This window comes from Podarcis erhardii (assembly GCF_964252035.2).
Source record: "Podarcis erhardii genome assembly, chromosome: 4".
Lineage (NCBI taxonomy): Eukaryota > Metazoa > Chordata > Lepidosauria > Squamata > Lacertidae > Podarcis > Podarcis erhardii.
Window position 1 is genome coordinate 35,794,735 of NC_138508.1, and position 18,584 is coordinate 35,813,318.

At 40.0% G+C, this 18,584-nt stretch overlaps 1 protein-coding gene across 37 annotated transcripts in view; it reads right to left on the reverse strand.

The window, feature by feature from the left end:
• Positions 1-18,584, reverse strand: part of ABI3BP (ABI family member 3 binding protein) — a 133,599-nt gene that overhangs the window by 68,604 nt on the left and 46,411 nt on the right. For 35 of the 37 annotated variants that reach the window (XM_081859594.1, XM_081859591.1, XM_081859584.1 and 32 more), the window contains exons 6-13: positions 16,989-17,050; positions 9,909-9,960; positions 7,332-7,403; positions 6,785-6,868; positions 5,030-5,107; positions 2,418-2,492; positions 1,637-1,711; positions 673-795 (exon numbers count right to left, since the gene is read on the reverse strand). In XM_081859594.1, the coding sequence (XP_081715720.1) occupies positions 673-795; positions 1,637-1,711; positions 2,418-2,492; positions 5,030-5,107; positions 6,785-6,868; positions 7,332-7,403; positions 9,909-9,960; positions 16,989-17,050 (621 nt within the window). The remainder of the gene's footprint in view (positions 1-672; positions 796-1,636; positions 1,712-2,417; positions 2,493-5,029; positions 5,108-6,784; positions 6,869-7,331; positions 7,404-9,908; positions 9,961-16,988; positions 17,051-18,584) is intronic. The other 2 variants (XM_081859610.1, XM_081859578.1) reach the window with 2 other exon arrangements.

Genomic DNA, 18,584 nt, shown 5'->3' on the forward strand with positions numbered 1-18,584 from the left:
GAAACGCCGTTTACCTTCCCGCAAGTAAGCAGTCCCTATTTATCTACTTGCACTTTGGCATGCATTTGAACTGCTAGGTTGGCAGGCGCTGGGACCGAGCAGCGGCAGCGCACCCCGCCGCGGGGATTCGAACCGCCGACCTTTCGATCGGCAAATCCTAGGCGCTGAGGCTTTTACCCACAGCGCCACCCGCGTCCCATACTCAGTATAATTCCTTACAATTTTAAACAAGTGCTAGCAATATATATTATATGAGCCTATTTTTCTTGTCTGACATCAATAATGTAAGGAACCATAGATTCACCTTGATACCCAAAGCTTTACTTTCCATTCAGTAATAATAGCTTTGAATTAATTTCTCAGAGGCCACTTGTTCATAAGATTACTAACTCTCCATTATGCTTCACATTTAATTCCATCAAAATATATTCTTCTTTATATACTTATCTTATTTAACTAAAACAATTATCTTTAAAATAATGAATGAGAAAGGTGCTTTGCAGGCTTTGTAAAGTTGTGATGATCAGCTTTAATTGAAACAGGTTTACTTATTGATGTCCATACATTGCCCACCACCACATTGCAGTGATTACTTGCTTATTATACAACAGTCATGACTTCAGTAATACAATAAAAAAAATTTCTCTTTAACATATATGCACCTACACATACCAGAGGTAGCTTTCAGCAGCCCTGTGTCTGCAGCAGAAATACTATGCACAGAGTATTTATCCTGTGTGTCAAGTGGCAATTCAACCAAAGGTTTTGAAGACTCCACTTCCCTTTCAGTGTGAGCTAAAAAAGAGAGAGTTGACATCCTTTCTTTAGACAGGATACTATGGCCACATTATGCAAAGCAGGACAGGGTGATGAAGACAACTTCACAAAGATAATATTTTGTCTTCAATGGAGCTTCCAGACTTCCACTATCTTTGGGTGGTATTCAGCCACATACCTGCAGATTCAGGTTGCACAATTAAAGCTGATTTTGTACTCTTGTGTAACAAACTTGCTCCTCTCCTCAAAAAATAAAAATAAAATAAACCAGACTGCTAGTGACAAGGGAAGTGAAGGATAATGATTGCTTGATGCAACTCTGTGAACAAATCACAACGCATACTCAATAAATAGCCAACATTGTCTGCAAACTTTGTGCAAACACATCAGGATAAATGTTCAATAAACAGGTCACCCAGAAGCATCTTTTGTCTCACTACTTGAATAGCCATGATGTATTTTGCTGAAGAAAATTTTATTTTTTTAGTTGACAATACAAAAAGACATTAAATATCTCTCCCAGCTAGCAAGCATGTTTTCCAAAATCACTGAAAGAAACACTGAAGAAGACACTAAAAAGCATCAGAGACCACAATCTTATGCATGCTTCCTTAGCTTTAAGTCACACTAAATTCAATATTGAGCAAACAGGTATAGGATCACAACTATATTTCACGAATGCTCCAAAAATACAGGAAGCTGATGCAAGACTGATTGCATTCCCCTGCATGGCAGTAACTACTTGCTTATCTATTATGTAGCAGTTGATTCTGTTTCATATGTATGCACCCACACATATCAGAGATAGCCTTCAGTAGCCCTAGGTCTGCAATGGAAATGCCATAAACAAAGTATTTACCCAGTGTGTCAAGTGGCAATTTAGCCAAAGGAGTTTTATTAAGTTTTGAGGATTCTGGTTCACTTTCAGAATGAGCTTTAAAAAAGAAAGAGAAAAGCGTTAATATTATTTCTTTATTGGAACGAGGACACCACATTCTGCTAGCACAGCAGTTACAATTCTACCATAATGTTCCTAAAGCGCTGTTATCAAAAGTTGGTCACATTGAGTATGTGGGGTATTATGCAGCCTCATATAACCAACATGCTTAACTGTAATTAATGCATGAAGGGGTTAAGACCATAGAGTAAGCTGTCCTGCCAGGCTAAGCAAGGTCACATTCCCTCACCTTGGGAGGAAATGTTACCAAATTCTTCTTCTTTTTCTACTTCCACCATATAAACCTGACCAGTAAGGATATCTAAGATGGATGCTCTAAGTTTGACTTAGGAAGGCTTCTGCAAGCCATCTTTGTGTCGCTATACAAAAAATATAGAAACTCTTACCACTTTTTGAAACTAAGTTGTACTGTCTTTTTTTTTTTTTGCTGCTGTATGGAAAAGCACATGGATCTGACCTTTGAAGAGTTTGTAAGTAAACCATTTTTAACTTACCAAACATGTAGTCTCTTTCTCTGCAAAGGGGAAGTGGGGAGTTTTGAAAGAAACTTAGAAGGGAACATTTAAAAGATCTAACAGCCTATAGTTTCACGCTTTACTTTGCTGCATGTTTTGTGATTTTAAATCTCTGCAGGGGCTCTCTCACTAAATAGTACTTGCAGCACAGGAAGGTTGTATTTTACCTGGAGAGCTCTTTGTTTCTTCTGAGGCACTGGCAGCTGTAGGTTTGCTGCTTCCCCAGTCTAGTTCAGTCATAGCTGCAAGATTTTAAAAAGTCAGCATAATTCTTAGTGTAGGGTAGGATATCCAAGTATAATTGAATTAGGTCAAGCAGCATGTAATAAAAGAAACCTAATTTCAGAATATAAGATCATTGTTAGACATTTAAAATCCTTTGATCATTCAATCAAGTAAGGGCATGTACAAGTATTTCTAAAACACAGTATATTGTGCTTTCTTTCAAAGTAATTTCTCCTTGTAAATAGGCAAGGGTATAGCTAACAATAGCCAGTCCAACTGTCATGCAAGTCAAATAGAAACCATTCCAGTGATCATTTTGGATTTATGCAAGGGAACAATTCATTGGTGGTTTGAGTAATTTAAGAGACCAAGTTAGAGGAGTGAAGAAATACCAGAAAGCGTGAATAAATACAAGCTGTATTATAAAGAGAAAAGTGGTAAATGGAGCATGGAAGGGATCAAATAATGGAAAAGTACATTTATTGTGTTTTGAAAAACAAATAAGAAAAGGATGAAATTGTTCTACTAATGAAAGGACACCAACATCATTTTCATATAAGTTTAAAAACTTGATAGTGAACCGAATATTACACTGAGCATAAAAGCACATACAGTGGTACCTCGGGTTACATACGCTTCAGGTTACATATGCTTCAGGTTACATACGCTTCAGGTTACAGATTCCGCTAACCCAGAAATAGTACCTCGGGTTAAGAACTTTACTTCAGGATGAGAACAGAAATCGTGCTCTGGTGGTGTGGCAGCAGCAGGAGGCCCCATTAGCTGAACTGGTGCTTCAGGTTAAGAACAGTTTCAGGTTAAGAACGGACCTCTGAAATGAATTAAGTACTCAACCTGAGGTACCACTGTATACAGTATTTCACCAGAAATGTACGGTCACTGAAACTCCATGAAATAGTTTTTTCAGCTTGTGATTGAAAACCATTCACTCAATTTCCTCTTAAAGAAAAAATATCTGGATAATTGTAGTGGCTACCTAAGACTCTGTAGAAAAGATAGAACAGTGCATCCTGGCCACTTCTCCATCTCCAAGAAGGGATATAGCTGGTTCAGCAGCTGGTAGCGGCACTACCAAGTTATTGGATATTATTTACATAACCAATGGCAATGCTGGATCTAAAAACCAGCCTCAAGCTGTTGATGTCTGATTAATGTGTCCAATTTCCCTGTATACCCCTTTTTAAAACCAGTGTTCTAAAAGATATCCATCATCTTCTGCTTCATAGTTTGCCTCTTCCATGTTACTGAAACAACTAGCAGTGCAATCCTATGCATATCTCTTTGGCTTCCGTGGTGGTTCTCCTTAAACAGGCCCGTCTTTACCCGGGGGTGCAAGGGGTGTGGGGCACCTGGGTGCCAAATTCTGGGAGGCGCCAATGTATACCTACTGTATACTGGTCCCTCTCGATTGGCGGCAGTGAAAAGCAATGGAGCGAAAGTCCCCGGCCCCCTCCTCCGTCGCTCTGTTACTCTGTAGCATCAAATATTCCGGACGAGTCGGGAAACAAAAGCAGTTTTTGTTCACTGCATTGTTGTTACAGGTGAACAATTTCCCCCCTAAAAAAGGTCAACAACTTTGGCTTCCCCCCTCCCCAAAGAATCTCAACTTTGAGTTCACTCCCCCTAAAAAAAAAGTCAACAACTTTGGGTTCCCGCCCTTCCCTCTTTGCACCCCGGCAGTGCATATGCTAAAGACGACCCTGCCCTTAAATATGTGCACATTGGATTGCAGCCAAAATATCACAGGCCAAAAAGAACCCCCCCCCAAACAGCTTGCTATAATGCAACAGAAAGCATTAAACTGGACAAGTGCCAGAGCATGTCCCTGATTGCTGGGTATGACTCATTTAAACACTATCGTAACTCAAGGCACCTCAGCTATCAAGCAGGCTGTTCCATCTGTAACAGTTTGTTCAGCATACATAAGTGTAAAAGTATTAGATGGGAGTGCAGTTGACCTCTGTAAAGGTTTAATAAGCACAACACACCAACAGAATATTAAATGAGCTTCCAAATCAGAAAATTTTTGAAGTTTATAACTCATATAAAAAGAATATGGCTGTACAGTGGTATCTCGGGTTAAGTACTTAATTCGTTCCGGAGGTCCATACTTAACCTGAAACTATTCTTAACCTGAAGCACCAGTTCAGCTAATGGGGCCTCCTGCTGCTGCTGCGCCACCAGAGCACGATTTCTGTTCTTATCCTGAAGCAAAGTTCTTAACCTGAGGTACTATTTCTGGGTTAGCGGAGTCTGTAACCTGAAGCGTATGTAACCTGAAGCGTATGTAACCTGAAGCGTATGTAACCTGAAGCGTATGTAACCTGAAGTACCACTGTATAGAGATGCTGAGGGAAATAGTTAACATGCAGGAAAATGAGAATACTTCAATACATTTTGCCTAACTGATGTAAGCTCAGTTTTATGTAGTATTTTATTAATGTGGTCTAAATAAATGAATGAATTGTTAATTGAGCACACAATCTAATTAAAATAAAATAAACAATAGAAATAAACAGAAAAAAATAATCACCGGGCTGGGATTGGGGAGAGATTTCTTGTACTTCTGGTGTCTTGGATTCCGCAGGCCATTCCTGGGTTTCATTCTTAGCTTTTTAAAGAAAATGTAGGATTTAGTAAACACATATATTATCCATTACAACTACAGAGATTGTGACAAGAAGCAAAGGATCTAAATTTTTGGAAAGTAAATTTCCTAACTTTTCATTGTTCTGCTTTTCTTAATAATAATTGACCCAGCATGACTACCATAAACACTAACATCCCTGATGTCGCCAGTGGTCTCAAAATGGGAGACAGTTGAACACCCCTTCCAAACCAGACCACATCATAATAGTGTTTCACATTAGCTAGTCTGATGGACCTCGGTACATGCACAAGTGAGTAAAGGAAAAATTCAAAACCACTAATTTTCAATTTTTCAGAAGACAAGCATTAGCAAACGAAGTTAGGATACCACAACCACAAATTTCAGGATACTGAACTTCATCTGCAAATTATTATTTTGAATTTTCTCATTAAATGGCAATTCAGTGTCTCATCAACTTTGAAGCCTGAACAGAAGATGGTCTTCCCAAATACTGTCATTTTTTAAAAAAACACGTTACTGATTTTCAGAAAACCACAACAAACTCAAGAACCCTGTAGAGTCAATAAATCACCGGGATTCACCCTTATTTTTCTGTAAGTCCTTTCACACCAAAAGATCTTTCTGTATTGTTTCTCAGAGATTTAATTCCTTCCTGCTTCTTCTCCTAGTCAGTTGGTGTTTAACCTCATAACTCCACATGTAAGCTTCTACTCAGAATGTAGGAGTAATAAACCTTGTTTATTTATTCCTTCAAACAGCATTCTTAGCAGACTGTTTATTTCTGTACTCTGCTGCAATATATATGTGGAGCCCCAACAATGTTGTCTTGTAATATATTCCATCTCCGTAAAATCTTTTAGACAAAATTGACTAAATAAAGGGTATGTTCACCTAAGCTTCCATAGTCTTTCCAAACATTTTGAATCTATTGACTTAGTTATTTTAACTGGCAAATGTGATGCGCCATCAAGGGATTATTTTAAGTGTGAGGCATCGTGATACCATTTATGTTCGGTATTCCTCATCTTTCATGAGCAAAATCTCTGAATGGTGCTTTTTTTGCCTAGTCTGTTTTCCTCCTAGTTAAGACAGTCTGTCATCTACTAAGCTTTTGATCTTGCAGGTCAAGTGGGTTACCTGAAAAAGAAGAGTTTTGGGGGAAGAATTTTTGATATACGGTCCTAAACAGGACAACATATATTTAGATCATTCATGTATTTTAGACAATTTAATTTTGTAAAAAGAGATTTATATTTTAAACTCTCCAATTTATTTACCTTTTTAAAGATTTGTACACCCCTTTGCAGCCACCTTTGATCAGCTCATTGGTGCCAGCTATGAACTTTGCTTTAGGCAGGGAACAGCTCCGTTTGGTGATTCCGGATCACGAACTCCTGAGTGCGGCCAATCCCTGTCTGGTTTGCCAAATCAGTGCCAGCTGCAAATTCCACTTTCAGCAGGGATCAGCTCCAGTTGCCCCCTAGGCACTTTCAAATACTTGGTAACACAAGGCTAACAGGCTGTGTGATGGTCTCAGTGACCAATGGAGGAAGACCCACAGTGGTGAAACATTCCCACTCCATTTCCAAACATGGATGTCTCGCCATCTTGAAACGTCAGAAGCTGGGCAGACCTGATTTACATGCTTCCCAAATCCAGCTACTTGTTTCTGCTTACCCGGTTTTTTCTCTGGTCTTTCAGAGATATCCAGTGATGGCAGTTTCTGTCGTGTTCCATTGAAATCTGGTACAATAAGGTGCACTACACAGGAAGGTAAAGGAGTTGTTCATTCAGGAGTACTTTTTAAAAATTGATGTTTTTGAATAAAAACCAATATAAAGTGTTAGTGGTGTGGAGAGAGAGCAGTAGGGAAAGAAGATATAATCACGACGAAGGTACTAGTTTCATATTGTAAGTACTACAACCTCCTTAACAGCCCCAACCAAGTTCCCATGCAAGCATTTTACCTTTATGGAAAACATTTTTTACTTACTTGCTGAAGACAAGTAAAGGGTTGTCCCCACTTTACTCTTAAAGAATGATAACAACAATGTAGCTACCAGCAGTTTTAAGAATATACCTTTCCTTATCTCTCTCTGCTCAGATACAGTAGTAGTAAGAAAGATGCAAAGCAAATAACTATAAGAAAAGAGAAAACTCTAAAAGATAAGGGTTGAAGGTGAACCCTGGTGCACCTATCTGGAATAATGGACATCTTAGTCACCTAGTATTGGTCCTGCTAATGGAGCCTTCTCTGGGATTTTAGATTGTGCCCGATGTGTGACATTTTGAAGTACTGTGAAAACAAGAATGGAATGGAACAATTCTCATTATCTACATTGTCTCTAAGTTGCTGCTAAATTACAAATCAAATTCTCTCACACACATGATCAGTACTTGTGACAATATGCAGTCAATTTCAGTAAGGTCCATTAATACAATACCATCAAGTTAAGTAAGTAAAGAGACAGATCTAAATGTCAGCAATGAGAAGAATAGAGTCCATTTGATTAGGCAATAGGGAAACCACAGGGGATTTTAATGAAAGTAGTTTCAGTGGAGAGAAAAAAAGGCAGACGCCAGGTTGCAGGGATCAAAATAAGAGTTGGAAGAAAGGAAGTCAAGGCAGCATAAATTTGCTCGTTTATTACATTTGCATGTCACCGATCCAACCACAATTATCAGGGCAATTAACATAAATAAAATACAATTCACAAATAAAAAATACAGAAACCAAAACAAAATAAATCTCCAAAGCAAAAAAAGTCCAGAGAAAGACTTCAGCTAAAATCAACATAAAACATAGCAGCTTAAAAAATGTAAACAATTAAAACCAGCACATAAACCAGCAATTGGAAACTTGGTGTACAAGTGAAGTGCCAATGGCTCATAATGAAAAGGCAGCAAAGATGCCAGGTGAGCCTCTCTGGGGGGAGATATTCCATAAAACACCACCATATGTCAGGTGTTTTGAGATAAATGCAGATAGAACCTCATTAACTCTGTCCATTATTCCCCTCTAACTGATTGAAGGGGAGGGTCATAAGAATGGGGAAAATGGTGGTGTGTTCGAAGGAAGTGTGGAAAGAGAGAAGAGACAGGTTGCTGATGTGGTAGTGGAATAACCACAGAGTAGATGGCTGACAGTAGTGGAAAGGGTCAAGGGGAATTGAAAACAGATTAAACTAAGGAACAAGTGTGGCCATCACAACAGGAGCACTACCACCATGCAAATACATGAGAAAATATTAAGAAATGGGCCCCAAAACACATGTTTGGGTTAAAAGCTGGTCCTGGGTCTGAAAAGGTTGACCATACAACGAATAAATGGTTCTCAGAGATGGCAGGGTTTTCAGTAGGAATCCAAGATTGTAAGAACACCCTTCTGGACCAGGCCATCTACACTGTTTCCATAGTGGCCAACCAGATGCCTGTGGGAACCTGCAAGCAGGATGAAAGCAGAAGAGTACTCTCCCCATGGAGGTGGACCATAGCCATCCTGGCTAGTAGGCAGGAGCAATATAGTAAGAAAGGTAGGTAAAGAGCTTAATACAAATAACTTCATTTTTTAACTGAAAGAGACAAGGATCCAAGCAGATTGTGGGGCCTTCACAGGACATCAAAAGAAGAGAAGAAACATAGATTATTATTAGATGATGCACAGATCAATGTGCTGCCTGGCCAAGAGAAGGAGAGTAGGAATTTAAAATGGACAGACGGCCAAGCCTTTGTGTTTCCTCCTAAAGACGTTAGCATCATGAGATCATCAATAAAGTTGTTGTTGGATAGAAGGGCAGTAGAGGCTAATCTATTAGGCGAAAAGGGACACTCCTCCATGAGCCTCAGTCTGCAATCAGTTTTGGGCCACTGACTGCTGAAGCTGTCAATGCACTGACTACATGTTGGATAGCCACAAACACAGTGATTCAGCTGTTGTGCCAGAAACAAGCTTTTGATGTGCACTTCATACCTCCCATTTTTGAGAAGGCAAAGGAATACATTGTTGTTTTCAGGTACCCCAGCTAAGACTGATGTGATCTAAGCCTGTGCATGGAAAGATACAAAGAAGCAGCTTTTAGAGTGGGTCTCCAAAAGAGGTAACAGTCTTCGGTTCTGGAAAGTGCCTTTTGGATCTCCTTCTTTGGGGGACTGATGTAGGGCAATGTGACTGCTGTTGGAGTATCTAAGAGGTCTGCTTCCACTTATGTCCCACATGTAAATAAACTGAAGTATATCATGCTTTTATTCTCCAGTAATCTGTCCTCTCAAAGGAATCAAATCCAGATTACTCTGTTCCTATTCAAGGTTTAACTTTAGGTGTCCCACAATATGTTTCCAGGTTCCAAAATTCCATTTGACCTATACAAAACTGGGCTCTTGGAATGGATTTAGCCATATGAAATGCTGTATTGCCCTGGGGTTGTGCCCCTAGGACAGTTTGGTGTGCATCTTCAAAATCTTCCCCTTTTTTGCAGCCAGAAGAGATAATGCAGACTGTCAACAGGATATGGACTTGGTTGTTGCCAAAAATATTAATTTAACCCAATATTTTTTCTTTTCTTTTCTGCAGGGATAAGAAGTCATGTTATAAGAACTGATCAGAATGAGTTAAGTCTTGCATTCAGTGTGACAATGGAATTCAGTTAAAGGGATTAGTTTTGAGAATGTTTCCTCCAGTCTTAAGACAAGAATATTCCTTTCTGTTCACGGACCCTCCCCCCAACACACCCCAATTATTTTCATGCATAAAGAAATGTCTTCCATTCTATGGAAATCAAGTATGAGAAGTCATACACATTACCTTGTTTGATTACTGTGTAAGGAAGCTGAACTTTTGAATCTGCTGGTATAAACTGGAGAGGAAAAGAAAACATTCTATAAAAATATGAATGTTACTTGCTTTTTCTCGAGGTGGCAAAATAAGTTTTTCCTAAAGCTCAGTTGTCCCAAGAATGGACATATCTTCCAAGTGCATAGAAAAATAATACTGCTGCTTCAGTTTTATCTAGCTATACAGCCAGTACATGTTTAACTTCATAAATGCAAGTGACCCATGCTGTCCTGGCTGCTAACAGCCTAGCAGGACAACCTATGGCTTTTGATTGCCGAATCTGCCAATGCACTATCCATGCTGTGGATAGCCATAGAAACAGGGGTTCAGCTTGGGCACCAGAAAACAAACTTTTGATGTGCATTTCATACTCAAGTGCTACCATAAGGCAACCAGATTTTTTTCAATGAATCCGGGGACACTTTTCAACTTCAATGGATTTTGTATGGGGACTGATTTGTAAATCCGCGGACTGTCCCTGGGAAACGGGGACGTCTAGTAACCTTATGCTACCACCCAATTTGGACAAGGCAGAGGAATATATCGTTGCTTTGAAGTTTCAACCACACAGAGACAACATCCCACCTGACATGATAGAAACTGGATTTTAGATTTGGCAATTGTATAGTGTGTTTTTATTTGATAATGATTGCTTTCCAATAGAATAAAAATCTCTTTGTCTTTACAAGGTAAATAAGATCCATCGTCTTAAAAAACTAGCTTTCTGTGTCACAGAAGTGGCAAACTTCAGCTCTCTCCTATTGGACCTTCTGGATAGCCACTGCTTTAGGCAGCTCCCACAGTCAACATTTTAACTGTAGAAAGTCTGGAAAATACAAGAAATGCCAGAAATGTGGAAAACAGCAATAACTCTTCTCTGAGTATAAGGCTAATGTAAGAATGTAAGGGAACACATGCATTCTGTCCATTTTTCAGTATGGGAATGTGTATACATTAAAATGGCAAACTTATCACATGCATCAGAACTATAATTCTACATGGATTTGCAGTCCAAACAGACCCTGTCCTGGCCTTGAGGAGCAGCTTTTTATGGGGTACCAGAGGTAAGGGGATCTGGAATAGCCCAAGTGCTCCTTTAGATCCTGTCCATAATTTGGAAACAAGCACAGTGGGCATGATCCAGCAGGAGTATGACACTTGTTGCACTTTTCATTAACTTTCCTGAGTGGCAGACTTGGGAATTATGGTGCCCCATGCATGGTCCAAAATTGGCAACCCTGCCCTCACTCTGCCCCCCCCAAAGGTGGGCACGGAGGCACCTGACTTTGGGAAGGAGGCTCAAAGGGTGTGGCAGGTTCAATTACAAAACAGCTTTAACAGAAGAATCAAGATTTTGCAATTTGATCTTAAACAGGCCTGAAATGGTTAGACCCCAGCACAGAATGAGAGTAAAACTGCCACATAACTTGGTGATAATTGTACAAGAATCTAATATAATTATTTGTGGTCAGCAGGCATATGGGCAGAAGGGAAATGGTTGTTTTTCTACATCTGGTTTTCAGAAGCTTGTCAAAAAGGCTTCCAAAACAGCTAGGTTATGAGGCCGCAGGTTCAAAAAATGATAAAAGCATAGGAAACAACTATTTACACTAGAAATAATAATAATTACATATCAATAGTTGGAGCAGAAGTTAGGTATCTGTGTTAACCTAGTTTCTGCTCAAAAGACTCAATAATCTTGAAAATGTTTCCTTCATTCTTAGTCCCAGTTGATAGTTAAGTATATTATTTAGGGAACTTTGTAACATAAAGGCTGGAAGCAGCTCCTATTTTTTATTTAATTATCTCATTTCCTTCTAAAGGGGAAGGAAATTCTGACATAATGTTAAAAGACCTTTGGCATTCCCAGGGATCAGGCACCAGCCTGGCTGTAGATACTGTAGTTGTAAGAATTACCTGACTCAACCCCAGACTATAAATCAGGTTGTGTAACTAAGTCTACCTACAATATAAGGTGCAATGAAAGCATGATTTGATGTTCAGGAGACATCTAAAAATTAAACAAACATGGTTATCACAAAGAGAGGACACATTATGCAATATCATAATTTACACTGACAGCTTTACTGATTGATGTGAGGTTTGTTAAGCTTTTATTTCACAGAGAACAAATGTGAGAAATGAAGGACTTAAAGATACTACTGCAAGTACCGTATTTTTCGCCCTATAGAACAAACTTTTTACCCTCCAAAAATTGAAGGGGAAATCTGTGTGCGTCCTATGGGGCGAATACGGGCTTTCACTGAAGCTTGGAGAGTGAGAGGGGTCGGTGCGCACCAACCCCTCTCGTTCTCCAGGCTTCAGGAAGCTATCAGCAAGCCTGGGGAGCCTGCGGGAGTTCCCGCAGGGCTCCCTAGGCTGCGGATAGCAGCCTGCTGCACGGGGCGCGCTGAAGCAGAGTGCCCCGCGCGCCGGGCAGACATCGGCCAGCCCCACAAGCTCGGGGGACAGCGGGGAGGCGCAGCGCCGCCATCCCGCTGTTCCTCGACCTGGTTTGGAGGCTGGCGCTTCTCCCCAGCGCCAGCCCCACAAGCTCGGGGGACAGCGGGGAGGTGGAGCTCCGCCATACCCCTGTTCCCTGACCTGGCTTGGTTTCCCCGACCTGGTTTTGGAGGGGAAATAAAGGAAAACATTTTTTCCTTTATTCCGCCCCCCAAAAAACTAGGTGCGTCCTATGGGACGAAAAATACGGTATATAAAAAAGCAAAGAATCTTGTGGCATCTTAAAGAGTAACAAATAATTATGACTTAAGCTTTCATGACTACAATCCACTTCATCAGATGCATAAAATGTAATCCTCAGGCACATATTAAAAAGTGAAAGTTGGAATTAAATGGCAATGAAACTGAAAAAGTCAGTCTGACAATTAAATTACAACTTAAATACATGCAAAAAGAACCCTCCTGAGTGACCCTTCACAGTAGCAGTAATAACTACAGTATGTTAGCATTGCTGAGTAAAAAAATATTCAGGACCAAATTAATAGAATCTTTGAAAAGTTTTAATTAGGGATGGAAGGATCTGCCAATTTTTGTTTTCTCAGTTTGTTATTTTTCTGATCTTAAATTAATTCTTCACATTTCTATGATATGGATAAATCACTTCTGTGATTTTTTTAAAAAAAGAATACCTCATGAAAATTCTTCAACATTTGAGTATGAATTTCTCCTAACACAGTTTTTGTATGTGGTTTTTCACAACATAGTCCATTTTTGTATATTTTCACGAATATCTTCCTTTGTTGCACAATTTTTACCCAATATATCCATTTTCGTAAATCTTGTTTGGTTGGAGAATTCCACTGCAAAATTCAAGTGTGATTTTCGGATGGCTGTGTTTCAGTTCTCATATTGTTTCAAAGTGTGAGTTGCATGGATTTAGGTTTGAATGCAAACTGAATCAAATTTCTCCTAGCTGTAATCTAGCAGTTTCATGCTGGCGTTTCCTTTTGAAGTTCCTTTGTTCAAGGATGGCCATAAACAGGGTTGCCATATTTCAAAAAGTAAAAACCAGGACACCCCAAAAGTTGTTGGTTTCTTTTTAAAAAAACAAAAGATAATAGTAATAAAACAATTATTAAACAATTATTAACATCAATTTCTCAGAAATTCCCCCCAGACATCAATTCCGCTGGGGAACCTTTTTCAGCCCAAGGGCCACATTCCCTTCTGGAAAACCTTCTGGGGGCCACATGCCAGAGATGGGAAGGGAAGGGCTAAAGGCAAATGTAGCTGGAGCAATAAATATGATTTTTGGCTTTGAACACTATGAGTTTCTTCACCATCCTTTCTATCCTCCACTCAGACAAGCAAGGAGCATTGTCAAAGGACACATTCCAGCCAGGCAAAATCACTTATGGAAGGTGCAAAGCAAACTGATGAGTGGCCCAGGAGGGTGTTTTGCCTGGGGAGAGTCCCAGGCCTGAGATTCTAGAGCTGGCTAAACATTACTGTAAGATTTGTGTTCTTTTATTCATTTGCATAGGGACTGCAGACCTATCTGTCCTACACAGAATACAGACGGAGATTGATGTGCCATAAGATTATATGTGACAGAAAAATGGGAGATTAATGGAAGTGAGCACTGCATAACTAAGAGAAGATTAGTTGTACAAGCAGTGCCAGCAACCAGACATATTGACTCCTGATTGTAATGCCTAATGCACTTAACCATCTATGTTTCACGTTCCTCTGGTTTGGCAAAAACATGAAAGAGTAGGAAGTAGCCATGTAGTTTTTGGCAGTCTTTTCTTTCTTTCTTTTTTGCTGACTTTTTGGGAAACGGCCAAAATAACATATATACATTTTAAAGATGCAAGACATCTCTTTTAAGTCAGTCCTGCTCCATTTGACTGGACAAATCTTTGAGAAAATCTTGTTTTTCTTTGGAGATAAACAAACAGAAGAAACTAAAGTTCCCGCCTTCTTGGTCAGAGAATCAAGTAAAGGACTCCACCTTGGAACTTGACATTATAAAACTGTTGCATCAGAATCAAGCAAAAGTGAAATACATCTTCTGACAGTGTTTCCTTCTGCCTCTTCCATACTCATGGCTTATAGAATAAAATAAACAACAGACCAAAGGATGGCATGTAATTTTTACAGCTTTCCTATGACCCTGTATAGGGATGCGGGTGGCGCAGAGCCTAGGACTTGCCAATCAGAAGGTCGGCGGTTCGAATCCCCGCGACGGGGTGAGCTCCCGTTGCTCGGTCCCTGCTCCTGCCAACCTAGCAGTTCGAAAGCACCTCAAAGTGCAAGTAGATAAATAGGTACCGCTCCGGCGGGAAGGTAAATGGCGTTTCCGTGCACTGCTCTGGTTCACCAGAAGCGGCTTAGTCATGCTGGCCACATGACCTGGAAGCTGTACGCCGGCTCCCTTGGCCAATAAAGCGAGATGAGTGCCGCAACCCCAGAGTTGGTCACAACTGGAACTAATGGTCAGGGGTCCCTTTACCCTTTACCTTTATGACCCTGTATCTGGCTTGCAAGGAGGTTAAGAGAGCAGAACTGGATGAAGAATGTTTTAATTCTTTCCCACACAACTTAGAAACTTGACATTTTGTATACATGCAGACAAACGTACCCCGATTCCAAAAATGCACAAACACAAACTGAAAACTAGGATATGTCTCTGGTTCAAATCTCTGAGTTAAACTACATCCCAAAACGATTTAACATTTTCCCACATGAGCCACGAAGCTGAAATTCAGTTCACGTGCAATGGCACTCTCTTTAGTTCTTTATTAGTTACATTTAGTTAATTGCTAGAATAGTATGAAAATGCAATATTTACAGTGAACATTGCAATAAGCAGTATTCTTAACAAGCCAATCCACATATGAGATAGAATGTTGGGAGATTTGCCTATCCATCATTGAATGATCTGATCTCACCAACCACTGGTGCTGGGCCTGCTGTGAATTCCAGTATTATGAGGGAGAAAATCTTTGCTCTATCCACTTTCTCTACACATGCATAACCTTAAACACTTTTATGTGTCTCCTCTTACTTGCTTTTTACCTAAAGAAAAAAGCTGCCAAATATTTAAACTTTCCTCATAAGGGAGTTGCTCCAGCCTTTTGATCATTTTAGTTGATCTTTTGTGAATCTTTTCCAGCTCAACGATATATTTTTTGAGGTGAAGTGATTGGAAACGTACATAGTATTCCAAGTGAAGTCACACAGTAGATTTGTAATGATGGCAAATTCATTTTGATTATGATATTAGCAGTTCTATCTAACTATGCAATTCTGTTCTGGCATTGTTAGGCAGAAAAGCAGAGTAAAATCAGGTTGACATGGCGCTGGAATAAGGGACTGTCCCTTCAAATAAGGGACACTTGACAGCTACGAGAATCAGTGCTGGGAGTAAATTAGAAAATCAGGTTGACACCTGATTTTCTAATTTACTCCCAGCACTGATTCTCGCAGCTGTCAAGTGTCCCTTATTTGAAGGGACAGTCCCTTATTCCAGCGCCGTGTCCTGCTGCTGTTCCTTATTGATGGATGTCCCTTAAATGTCCCTTAAATGATGTCCCTTAAATTTCAAAGGAAGCAGCTCCTCTCCTTCCCTCCCTGCCGGCCAGGGAGGAGGGAGGCTCCAACTGTGTTGCTTGGCTGTGTTGCTCACCCAATAAGAAGTCTAAGAATGACTGGGGGGTGGAGCTTGCATGCCTTGTGTGTGGCTAGTTAATGCAAGCTGAGGGGTTTTTTGAATGCTGGACGCCATTTTGTTGCACGTGCTGCTGCAAACTTTGCAGTGCAAAGCCAGGCCAGGGAGCCATCTTAAGTTGAGGCTGCATAGGCCTTGTGGTGCATGTGATTCAGATTCTATTCAGTTGAACCTCTGGTTACAAAGTTGGTTGGACAGTGTTCTCGAAGCTACCAAAATGAGTTTTACCAGACTGCAGGAGGACATGAAGACTGGAGTGCCTGGAACAGGTGAGGCTGCAGGTCCCTTATTTTGGCTGCTGGTCCCTTATTTTCAAGGCTGCTGGTCCCTTATTTTCAAATCTGTAAGTTGACAGCTATGCTGATTCTATCAACAACTCAAATGTTTTTGACAGAAACAGTGTTTGGGGAAAACTTTGAAATTGATATAATCTATATCTGTTATCCATGCTTGCTGCAGAAATAGAATCAAACAAAGTCCTTCTACACTGTAAAAGCCACGTGCCCCCGAGAGAACAGTATTTGTGTATCAAATTGCAATGATAAAGCAATTAAATACCACGTTTTTCCATCTCCAAAAATAATTCTCATCTGCCAAGGCTGGATTTGGTATAAATTTGATAAACTGCACCCAAAAATGCTACTAGGACAATTCAGTTTTCTGTGAAATTGCGATGGACAGGGTCTTCTTCTGATTTGAGGAAGTGAGAAGTACTTGTGTGTTCCTTGAGAGGATGTAATAATATTGTTTGCATAACTTTAGTTGAGAGAAAAAATAAAACCCCCAGAACTACCAGATTTGATATATTAGTCATTTATACAGTATTAGACACTAAAATAAGCTTAGTTTCATACCTGAGTTGGGATTCTTGGTATTTTGTAATTATTTTGGAGTTGTCCATTTTCTTTGTTTTTACCTGGTTGAAAAACACACCAAAATTATTCTGCTTTTTCAACACACAAAACCCCTTTTAATATTCAAACATAGGGAGATCTACTCCAGTTGGTCCCCAGTGTTTATGGCTGTTAACGATGAAACTGTTATTTATTCTCCTTCTATTTACATTCTCAACAGTATAGAGCTCCCACTTTTTGTCCAGTTCAGACATCTAGAACAGTTCAAGGATAGGGAATTGACCCTCTTGCTCCATCAAAATATTTATTCTTGCACACAAAATCCACATTGAAAGCTTAACTATAGTAATGGTTATGGTTGCACCATGCTTAACCATTATTAATGTGAGCTAGAGTTTCCATTGTAACTATGGTTTGAAGCAATACTTTGAAAAGGAAGGAACTGGCATATAAGTGACAAGACAGCATGCAGGCCTGCAGTGATTGGGAGCTCTATACACGTGGCTGGTTTGCTGGTTGGGACGAAGCCCAAAGACCTGTTTTGGTTTAGTATTTGTAAACTGTATTTGTAGTATTTGTAAATTGTCTATTTTAATCTGAATTTATGTAGATTATTGTAGTGTGGGCTCAGCAAGTAATATAGAAAATAGAGGACATTACACAGCTTGAGAAACATTCCATACAGACACAAACGGTTTTCTACTGCATGCATGAAAGATTTTAAATCAGAATAAAACAAAAATGTATGCCATAAATAAAATGAAACAACCATAACCCAAATTAAGGAAGCAAATATGCTGCTTCAGAACCTACTGTAGTTTTCCTTGTATTGGACGAGGTTTTTTGACACAAAAATCATGTAAAAAAACTGGGGTCATCCAATACACAGATACAGTGGTACCTTGGGTTAAGTACTTAATTCGTTCCGGAGGTCCGTACTAAACCTGAAACTGTTATTAACCTGAAGCACCACTTTAGCTAATGGGGCCTCCTGCTGCTGCCGCACCGCCGGAGCGTGATTTCTGTTCTCATCCTGAAGCGAAGTTCTTAACCTGAAGCACTATTCTGGGTTAGCGGAGTCTGTAACCTGAAGCGTATGTAACCCAAGGTACCACTGTAGTGGCATGGAGGGAGATGCTGCTGCAAGCAGAGAGCGATCTGGGGATGCTGGCTGGCTGAAGCACAACTTCCCTCGATGCTGCTGAGAAAGGGAAACACTCCCTATCTGCACGGGGGAAACGATCTAGGGAGTGTTTCCCGTCTCCAGCTGCATGGGGGGAGAGGCTCTACAACTTTGGGCCATCTCCCCTCATTTTCTTAAAACTTAGTCCCCCAAAATGGGGGGGGGGGGCTAATACACCTGGTGTCTAATAGACAGAAAAGTACGGTAGTTTTTTCAGGTGAATGAGCAGAAAAAGGGAATCTTCAATTATGTATGAAAGACAATGTCAAGCACTAACAAATGCTAGTACTGTAGGAATAGATGGATGTAACAAAATGGATATGATGCTATTTTGCCACGTAAAATGGGAGAGAAAGCAATCCAAGGGAAACAGGAATTAGAGACATCCACTCTGATTTTGCAGGAGCAGAAAT